The sequence below is a fragment of the Chaetodon auriga genome, chromosome 21, assembly GCF_051107435.1.
Source record: "Chaetodon auriga isolate fChaAug3 chromosome 21, fChaAug3.hap1, whole genome shotgun sequence".
Classification (NCBI taxonomy): Eukaryota; Metazoa; Chordata; class Actinopteri; order Chaetodontiformes; family Chaetodontidae; genus Chaetodon; species Chaetodon auriga.
In genome coordinates this window covers 695,679-706,220 of record NC_135094.1, presented here as the reverse complement: position 1 = coordinate 706,220, position 10,542 = coordinate 695,679, and the positions used below count along the sequence as shown (strand labels likewise).

The 10,542-nt window shown below is 45.8% G+C and overlaps 2 protein-coding genes across 2 annotated transcripts; both read left to right on the top strand.

Annotated features, from left to right (window-relative positions):
* The first annotated feature begins 411 nt into the window (after positions 1-411).
* crygn2 (crystallin, gamma N2) lies at positions 412-3,465 on the top strand. The gene is made up of 5 exons (XM_076761486.1): positions 412-829; positions 1,952-2,043; positions 2,313-2,469; positions 2,793-2,938; positions 3,199-3,465. Exons 1-5 carry the CDS (start codon positions 809-811, stop codon positions 3,332-3,334), a joined length of 552 nt encoding a protein of 183 aa, XP_076617601.1. The 5' UTR covers positions 412-808; the 3' UTR covers positions 3,335-3,465.
* A 1,444-nt stretch (positions 3,466-4,909) lies between these two features.
* On the top strand, positions 4,910-10,252 carry LOC143314506 (uncharacterized). Its single transcript, XM_076721571.1, has 4 exons — positions 4,910-4,961; positions 5,815-5,991; positions 7,339-7,567; positions 8,328-10,252. Exons 1-4 carry the CDS (start codon positions 4,910-4,912, stop codon positions 8,914-8,916), a joined length of 1,047 nt encoding a protein of 348 aa, XP_076577686.1. The 3' UTR covers positions 8,917-10,252.
* Positions 10,253-10,542: the final 290 nt, after the last annotated feature.

Here is a 10,542-nt window from a genome sequence, read left to right as displayed (position 1 = left end):
CTCTGTGTGCGTACGTCACTTTCACAATAAAAGCTGTAAACAGCCTCAGGTCACTTCCTGCTGAGCAGCAGATGGACAGTCAGACAGCAGCTGTGGACATTTAGCATTTAGCAGCTAAAGAGCAGATATGTCCCTCAGGAGCTGGAGGAGACCAGAACCAGAGCTCAAAGAGAGACAAGACTGGACAGACGTCCATCAGGAGACACAGAGTCCATGTCCATCATCAGGTTGTGGAAATGTGATGACTTCCTGCAGGTTTAAGAGTCTCTTTAAATCAGAAGAAGAGTCTTTGGCTCAGGTTTGCGAGTACGAGTGCACGTGAAGGATTTTTACTGTCTTTTACCCAAAATGTGGCCTTCAGCAGTTGGAACGTGAAGCTCTTCGTGTCGTCAAGTCACGTGTTTTTGTTTTTGTCCTTGTGTGTGTGTGTGTGTGTGAGTGAGAGAGAGAGAGAGAGCTCTGTGTGCGTCCTTTCACTGCCTCTACAGAAGCGTGGCATGTGCAATATCATTGACCCTGTAAAGCTCAGGCCAAGCACATTCTATTGAGTCCACACACACACACACACACACACACACACACACACACACACACACACACAGCAGAATCAGCAGACGCGTCAGGATGAAGGGAAAGCGTTGAGGCAGCAGAAACTCTTAAAGCCTTGTCTCTTGTGTCTTTTGTCCGTCCGGTGGGGACGTCACCCCTCGCTCGCCCCCCTGCCGTATATATTGTGGTGTCCAACTTTTTCTCTGTTACACTGTGTGTGTGGTTGCGGGCCAGGTTGGACAGTCTCCAGTGGGCAAACATGTCGCAGTACTCTGGAAAGGTGAGTACCAGCAGCTGAAAATGACCAGGGTGCAGTTTGAAGTGAGGAGACGTAGCTGCTGTGTGGATCATGTGGACACTGAGACCAGAATCTAGATCAGCTGGGTCCAGAATGTCTTTCACAAACGGCTCTCTCTAATCATGTTTTAGGAGTCTGCTGAATTCATTGGAAATCAGTTCAGAAACTCACTTCAAAATGGCTTTTGTGCTCTGCTTCGTGTTGCCTGACTTTAAATCACCTGATTTTTTGAATGGAGTTTGGTTGGAGGTTCTTGCTGTGCTGACCGGGGTAGGGGCTAAGCAGCTGTTGTTCTGAAGGGAATATTCATATTTATTAATTTCCAATTTTTATATTTTAGGATGACGCCATCTTATTTTAGAGAAGGTCCTCAAATAATGAAAGTAATCTCTGTTGCTTCTGGAGGAGAACCAGGATCGTTTGAAGTCCTGCTGTGATCTTAAAATCAGCAGCGCTGATAAAACAGTGTCTTCAAAAAGGCAGAGCCGCACTTTAACTAGAGTCTAATCTAATTGGCTGGTTCATCTGTCAGGTAACAGGTAAACAGACACAAAGTAACCTTAAAGCACTGAAAGCCGCAGTCAGTGTGAGTACAGGTGATGGTCTGAGACGAGCTGCTCATCCCGGTGACTCGTTGGCTTCTTCTTCTTGTCCGTCATCTTTCCACGGGGCTTCAGTTTTAGCCTCACGCCTCCAGTGGTTTTACCTGTCACTTCGCTTCAGTGATGAACAGGTGTAATCTCAGGTGTGTCAGTGCACTGTGACATCATAGCTGGGTGTGGTTACAGAGAAATGCTGCCTCCTCTTTAACAACAACTAAAGAGATGTTTGGTTCCGCCCTCTGAAGTTGAAGCCAATCACAGCAGAGCAGCTTGAACCCAGCCAGTTACCCTCCTGTCCAGCAGGGGGTGAGAGCTGCTCCATCACCTCACTTTCCATCCAGTGACCTTTAAATCTACACAGTAAGGCCTTCTTATAAATCTGCTCCACACCAGCGACCGAGTCGCTCTGACAGGCGGGAGAAGTTCCATGAGTCGGACTGAAGGGAAAGAGTTGATGTTACACGTGACGACGTGAACCACGTTTTACTCATTTCCCCTCCAGATTACCTTCTACGAGGGGAAGTGCTTCACCGGCAGGAAGCTGGAGGTCAGAGGTGACTGTGATAACTTCCAGGACCGCGGCTTCATGAACAGGTGAGCAGGTGTTCTTCCACTGTGGACGGTCATGGATAATTCCTGACACACTGACACAACCACCTCCTTATCTGACAAACATCTGAAACACAGAAATGTTATGGTCGGCGGCCATGTTTGGTCATTCCCATGTCCAGCAGACACAGAAACAATGACTTCCTCATTGAGTCGTCATTAAAGATCCAAACACCTGGAGGTTTTGAGTTTGTGTCACCTGGAGAACAGGTGACATCTGGACACTGTGGAGTATTCATGCTGTGTATTTTCAGGGTGAACTCCATCCGTGTGGAGAGCGGAGCCTGGATCTGCTACGACCACCCTGACTTCAAGGGCCAGCAGTACATCCTGGAGCACGGAGAGTACCCAGAATTCCAGAGGTGGAACTCCCACAACGACCACATGGGATCCTGCAAGCCCATTCGCATGGTAACATCGCTGACGGCGTCTTTAATATTTAACTTCGAGCATTGTTTGTCATTGAATGAAATTCACTGTGGACATTCGCGGCCCCCAGAGGAGAAATCCTCTCCTCTGGCGCCACCCTCAGGCCAAGCTGTAAGCATGCACACGGCAGGATTTCTGGGTAAAATTTAAGAGCGCAGTAACACTCGGGCAGAGTTTGACAGAGTGCGGAGTTCAGCTGCTGCTCGTCAGTGATGGCGACCGACAGGTAACACGCAAACCTTTCTGTCCTCACCTGTGTTTGTCCATCTGTCTTTCTCCCCTCCGTCCGTCCGTCCGTCCGTTAGCATGGAGAGCACTACCGCATCGAGCTGTTCGAGGCCTGTAACTTCTCCGGTCAGTGTGTGGAGATCTGCGACGACTGTCCCTTCCTGCAGAGTCGCGGCTTCTCCAAGAACTGCATCAACTCCGTCAAGGTCTACGGAGACGGAGCGTGAGTTTCACACACGGCCGTCGCCGTCGGTTTATCAATGAAGTAATGCTTCAGGTGTTTGTGGTTCTCAGGTGTGAGACTTTGCTGTGACAGGAAACTGAGCTCAAACCCCAGCAGACTGCTGAATATTTCCCAGTTTCTGACATTTTACAGATAGAACAAACAATAACTGGATGAAGGAAATCCGCAGCATTCGAGTGGACAGTAAAGACGACTGTTAGCTTAGCTTAGCATTAACTCGTTCTTCTCTTCGTCCTCAGCTGGGTGATGTACGAGGAGCCAAACTTCCGCGGTCGCATGTACATCGTGGAGCGTGGAGACTACTGCAGCCATAACGAGTGGCAGGCCCAGAACCCCAACATCCAGTCCATCCGCAGGGTCGTCAACTACTTCTAAACCTGACCTCTGACCCCTGACTCCCCCTCAGCCTCCCCCTCCACCGCTGTAATCATGTATAATAAATAAACCCAGACTGAGATAAGAAAACAGGTTTTTTATCAAACACTTTCTGTGTGTGTGTTGTTTTGTGTGACCTCTGGACAATCCCTCGTACAGCGGTCAAAGGTCACGCTGAGCTAAAGCATCGTCATCCTCAGTAACGTCACATGATTGGACGGGGACATAAAGTGGGCGTATCTTAGCGGACTGTCAGACCAGGAGGGGAATAAAGCTTAAATTAATCATTTTGACCGTTTATTCAAACGTGTGACACTATGACGCCGCGCTGCCAGCTAGCACAGTGGCTAACAGTCACACGATCAGCCTGTTTGAATACATTCATGGAACTAGTATTCAACGGGTCCTCACAACACCCATCTGTGCAAGAACACGTTTCAGAGTTCGAGGGTGACAAAATGACTCCGCTGTGCTAACTATGCTAACATCAGGCTGCTACACCCAGTGACCTCCTCCGCAGGCAGACATGTCGCTGCTACGGGGACAGTCGGCCTCTTCCACTCGAAAGAGCCATTTGTGTCTGTGTTATCTGTAAGCTAACATGCTAAGCTAGCATGCTAGCATGTTGCTATGAGCCAAAATGGTATAAACTGGTTTAAACTGGTATGAACTGGTTTAAACTGGTATGGACTGCTATAAACTGGGATGAACTGGTTTAAACTGGGATGGACTGTTATAAACTGGTATGGACTGGTTTAAACTGGTATGAACTGGTTTAAACTGGTATCGACTGATATAAACTGGTTTAAACTGGGATGAACTGGTTTAAACTTGTATGGACTAGTTTAAACTGGTATGGACTGTTATAAACTGGTATGGACTGGTTTAAACTGGTATGGACTGGTTTAAACTGGTATGGACTGTTATAAACTGGTATGGACTGGTTTAAACTGGTATCGACTGATATAAACTGGTTTAAACTGGGATGAACTGGTTTAAACTGGCATGAACTGGTTTAAACTGGTATGAACTGGTTTAAACTGGTATGGACTGCTATAAACTGGTATGGACTGGTTTAAACTGGTATGAATAGCTCTGTGCCTCCTCGTTGAATCTCTCGCTCACTCTTATTTGAACCTGTTTGACGTCACTTCACTGAATGAACGGCTGTTTAATCAAGTGTTTGTTCTTCACTCCTGCAAACGGATGTGAACAGAAAGGTCGACGCAACACGACGTCCTTCACTGTTTACACACCAATCAGAGAATAAAGCAGCTGTGTGTGTGTGTGTGTGTGTGTGTGTGTGTGTGTCAGTTCAGCTTCCTGCCTGACGAGGAAACGCAGCAGAAATACGTCCGCTGCTTTTTTCTGCTCATTTCTGTTTTTAAAACTCATTGCTGACCTTTTTGTGGGTTTGATCAAATCTGGATCCACTGTGATGGACTGAAGGAGCAGCTTCCAGAGGAGGTTTTAAACGGCCCGTCACTGCTTGCGCCACAGGAGGAGAACGCTGCTTTCACTGACGAGGACTGAAACACCTGCAGCAGGTGTGCTGCTGCTGCTGATGCCAACAGGATGTCCTGCTCCTGCTGCTGCTGTGTGGCCCCCAGCAGGGGGCCGCTGGAGGGTGAAAACACACCTCACACACCTCCACCTCACACACACCTCACACACCTGCTGTAAGCTGTGGGACTCTGGTTCAGGGCGTTTATGAGCTGAAAGCGTGCAGGGATGATTCTCCCTTTAGAAAACTGCAGTTAAAGTTTCAAAAATGTCAAACAGTTGATTAGTTTTTCATTTCTACGGACTTTAAGTCGCAGGTCGAATCTCACAGTACTTTTACTTCAACGATTCCACAGAGTACTGCTGTTAAATCATATTCCATCATTAGGAAACAAAAATATTTCATCCAACATCATAACATACTGGTAATACTGCACATTATACCATGTAGACAGTCACTCTGAATGCAGGGCTTTGGATGTGTTATTTTTATTTCATTCATTGGTACAGGTACATGTACAATTTAGATGAATGTGATGAAAACACGTTAGATTCAACGTTTCCTTTGAAGTCATCACGCTCCTTCAGTGTAATGAAGTTAGATTAGACGATGACACACAGCAGACGCCGCCGTGAACACATGAACATGTCCAGAACTTTAATGTCTGATCAAACACCTGCAGAACTGATCACACTCACAGCTCACTCAGCTGGACTCTGTTCACTGCTAATGCGCTAATGTTAGCATGCTAACACGTTAAACTAAGCGTGATGCTAAACATCAACCTGCTGATGTCACCGTGTTAGCGTGCTGATTTTCGCATTTAGCTCAAAGCTAAAGTACTTTACATATTCGTAGAGATTAACCTCACAGAGCTGTTAACATGGAAAAATAGAAACAACATAATAATACAAAAAGAAATGAATCCTACGCTGAGTCTTAGCAGGTCAAAGGTCGCCATGCCTCTCCCCTGCAGGGACGAAGGAGGCGCGGCTCTTCAGAGAAGAGGAGGAGGAGGAGGAGGAAGCAGGAGGAGGAGGAGGAGAGGAAGAGGAGAGCAGGAGGAACATGGACATCTCTCTGCTCAGAGAACAGTACAGGTGCACCAGAGACAGACAGAGGAGACACACTCACGTGCTTCTGTTCAGGACAGGTGAGCGGAAACCGAAGCTGCAGCTGTTTGTTTACCTGCACGCAAACCAAACAAACTCGTGACAAAGTTTGTGAAAAAAACAAACGGATTTTATTTTAGAGAGAAAAGCAGAAAATGTTCGACTTTATGGAGAAAAACGTTTAGTTTTCAGGAGGAAATGTTGCTTTTAAACTCCGTGAAATGAGTTCATTTCTCTGCTCAGGAAGCGTCAAGTTAACGGATGTACAACCAAGATTTCCCGTGTCTCTTTTCAAAATAAAAGCACGACAGACAAATGTTTGCATCCAAATTGTTTGTAAAACTCAGAGGTGGAAGAAGTATTAATATAGTTTAATTAAAGTAGAAATACTACAGTGTAAAAATACTCTATTGCAAGTAAAAGTTCTGCATTCAAAATTTTAGGAAATAAAAGTGGAGAAGTGGAGGCTCCGGGGTCCCGACCCCGAGGTTGAATCACTGAACTAAACTGTATTTTAAGTACTTCAAGTAGCTACAGCAGTGAAATGGTACTTTAATGCATCACTACTAATGAGTACTTTTACTTTTGATACTTCAAACAACTTTTCTTCTGCACTGTTGAATTTTAAAATACTTATTGTTGCAGTATTACAGTATTTTTACATAGTGGCTTTGGTAGATGTACTAACCTGCTGCTCAGCACCCACCTGGTCTCCTGAGGACTGAAGTCATCAGGTCAAGGTTGTCCAGGGAAGGCCAAATCAGGGGCAGCTGGACTTGGTTGTAGAAACTTGAAACCTCTTCCAAGAGGCTTCTTCAGCTCTCAGTGACTAATGTGGTCCCAGGTATTTAACCTCTGTAGGGTCGTTATCCAGGTCATTGATACCACCCGGTCCGTTGGCGCTCTACAGGGGGACCAACTCCTCAAGTCAAGACTCACCAGTCTTAAAACTCAGGTCTCATGTTGACTGTTTATCTTTGAACAGGACAAGTTTAAATATGAACAAGTCAAAGGGAACAGTGGCGCCCATCGTAGAGTCTTTGAACCAGCTTCCCGTCGTAGAGTCCTTGAACCAGCTTCCTGTCGTAGAGTCCTTGAACCAGCTTCCTGTCGTAGAGTCCTTGAACCAGCTTCCCGTCGTAGAGTCCTTGAACCAGCTTCCTGTCGTAGAGTCCTTGAACCAGCTTCCTGTCGTAGAGTCCTTGAACCAGCTTCCTGTTGTAGAGTCCTTGAACCGGCTTCCTGTCTGTGGTTGCTCTGGATCGCACTGTTGGGATGTTTGTTGTTTTATCAGGTTTAATTTGATTGATTGATTGATTATTATTGATTAATCTCTTGTTTTCTTTTAAATGTGATCACGGTCTAGTTAGTTAACTCTCTGTCTCCAGTCTCAGAGGAACTGTCGGAGGCCGTCAGCATCATCCCCGTCACTCAGGGTCTGACGTCGCCATGGAAACCAAGCAGCTGCTCGCCATTGTCTATAACCTTTGACCCCGACCCCGTGACCTATGACCCCTGGCACGTTCATCTGGACCTCCACCGCCGCTGCTGTCCCGGTGTCACGTCGCAGCTCACAGCGTCCTCCCCTGAAACAGCAAACACCAGCAGTTCCTCCCGGTGAGTTTCTAAATATCTACTTATTGTGAATCTGATGCAGCAACACGTTTCACAGACTGAAAGATGTGGAACGCTCCAAAAACACCTGTTTGGAACATTCCACAGGTAAACAGGCTGATTGGTCACAGGTGAGAGGATCATGGTTGGGAATGAAAGACTCAGTCGATCACAGAGGATGGAGCGAGTTCACCACTTTGTGAACACATGAAGGATGAAGGAGATGAACACATGAAGCTGCTGTCAGGACACAGTTTGATTATTGATGACTGATTCTGGTTTTATTGATGTTTCACTCAGAGGAGGGATCTCAGTTCAGGACAGACCCCTCCTGCTGTCAGCAGCATGTTACAAGCCGTCCGTCACAGTTCATCTGATCATCTTTATTGATTAACGTGATTGTTTTTGAGGAATCATTTAGTGTAGGAATCAGATCAGAATCAACAGTCAAACATGTTCCAGTGTTTTACCTGATAAATGAGCTGAAAGGAAAACTTCAGATTCTCACATGACGACTGAAACAGGAAGCAGCTAACGAGTCTCCTCACTCATCATTCGGTTCACCTTCCCAGAATCTCAGTGACGCGTCTTGTTTTGTTTCACGTGTTCATATGAAATCAGGTGTCTGAATCCAGCTTTTTTTTTAGAAGAAAGAGGAGGAACATCAGTGTAACAGCTGATCAGCTCTGTCTAGATCCAGATGTCACGACAGGTGTGAGGATGTTCCCACATGCCTCTTGTTCATGTTCTCTATGTTTTCCAGACGTTCTTCGTCTTCCTCTGAGGCCGTCGCCTCGCGGCATGACGAGGACTCAGATTCATCCAGCAGCTCCGTCAGCCACACCAAAGAAGAAGACCACTTCAACACAGATGGGTCCAGAGGAGACCCAGATACTGGATCCTCCAAGAGATCCGTAGGAGATCCAGAGAAGATGGATCCAGTCCAGGTTTCACTCAAAGATGGATCCAAAGAGGATCGTCCTGAGTCCTCCTGCAGTGTTTCTGTGGAGTGTTCGGCTCCCATTACCTCTGATGAAAGCTCCACCCCTGTGGCCTCCATCACCTGCTCCCCCAGCAGCTCCACCACCAGCCTACAGGAGGACCTGAAGGAGGGCCAGCCTGCAGGTAAAAGAACCAGGAACACCTTCCTGCAGAACAGCAGCACCGTGGCATGGAGGGGCTCCAGGAAGTCCTCGGCCCCGGGCCTCAGGTTCACCAGGCAGCTGAGCATAGGAGGGTTGGGCTCCTCAATGGGGGTTCACCAGAACCAGAACTACCACCCATTCCCCAGCAGGAAGACCCCGAGGATCTCTGAGGCTGCCCGGAGGCTGGGGATGTACTCGTCCTTCTGACAGAGTCAAGAATCGTCTCGCAAAGTTCAGTTCACGTCATGAGTTTGTCAGTCTGTCGAGGAACAAACTAAGAGTCTATGCAGACGCTGCAGATGGTTCAGACGGTTCAACAACAGATCAGTAAACAAGTAATGATGAACACTGATGTGAATGAAGTGTGTAAAGTCTGGAAATGATTTAAGAAATGATCAGAACTCCACGTCCAATCTTCAAATATCATTTAACAGGATTTATTCTTATTTCCTAATTTTGTAGTTTCAGTTTTACAGGAGCCATTGTTGCTGCTCGGGCTAACAGGCGCTAACTGGCTTAACCTGGTAGCAGATGTGTGATTGTGTGCTGTGATTGGCTGAAAGGTGAGAGGGCTGTGACATCACCACTGTCAGGTAAAATGACCTGAAATGTAAAAAAAAAATTATTTCTTCTCCACTTTTATTTACATAATTTTTTATTTCATGACATCTTTTATTTAATTTTACAGTCAGACTCGCCTTCGATGAGACAAAGAACCCCTGAGTGTTTCACAGATGATCACTTCAAAGTAAACTTTATTGAAAATAACAGAACTCAGACGCAGAACAACTTCAAAGGAAAGCCACATGGAGATATTTGTCTTTAAATGTAAATTTTTTGGTAAAATGGCACAAATAATCTTAACTTCTGCAGGAAGTGGATTCCAGAACAAAAGCCTGATCCCCTTTGATCACAGAAACTGACCTGGGACCAGCAAGAAGTAACTGATCCAGCTCATATTTAAGAGCTCTACTGTGCAGCCAGTCCAAGTTGTGCTTTAAAAATATGGAATAAAATGTTGAAGTCACTCTGAAACATAGAGGACGGTGCTGTCGTGGCAGGTGGACAGGTGGACAGGTGGACAGGTGTGACGTGCTGTCCGACAGCTTGCCTCTGACTCAGGTGGGAAGGACATGACCTTCTGCATGTCACTGACGGACAGGAATGCGTTTATTTTGGAGGTGTCTCCTGGCGTGATCTTTAGTTTTCCAGGTCAGCTGATTAAATCCAAACAGATGATGTTCAACAGTTCCGCCTTTCGAGCTGACCTCTGTCAGCTCACCTGTGTTAGAAAACCTGATTCTTTCTTTCTTCTTTTCTTCCTTTATCTTCTGCAGTCAGGGGTTTTCGGACAGAAAGTTTACGTGAATGCTGCTTTTTGGTTTGTTTTTTTGACACTTTTCACTTAGTGAAGACTTGAAGCTGAGACGCTGAGACATGTTGTCTGAGTTTCTGATGAATCTGTGTGAAGGTGTTTAATTTTGGGCTCGATGTTCTTTGTGTCTTGTTCCTGTTCTTCACCCAAATAAATGGGAAAATGAAATAAAAAACTTTAAACATGAATGAAGTGTGTTAACATTTGATGAACGGTGATCAGACCAAAGTGCTGTTACACATACAGACATCATTCCAGAAGATATGAAATATATAGATAATAAAACACCACAATGAACAAAAAAAAGGTAAAAATTCAGTTTCGGTATAAAAGTTCTTATATGCATCAAGTATTTTTGTCTTATGTTGAAAGGTAAAATCATCAGATGTTCAGAAAGAAAATAGGAAGTCAGATTTTGGGGCCTTTGCACCAAAAATCAGTTCTGACAGAAGTTTATG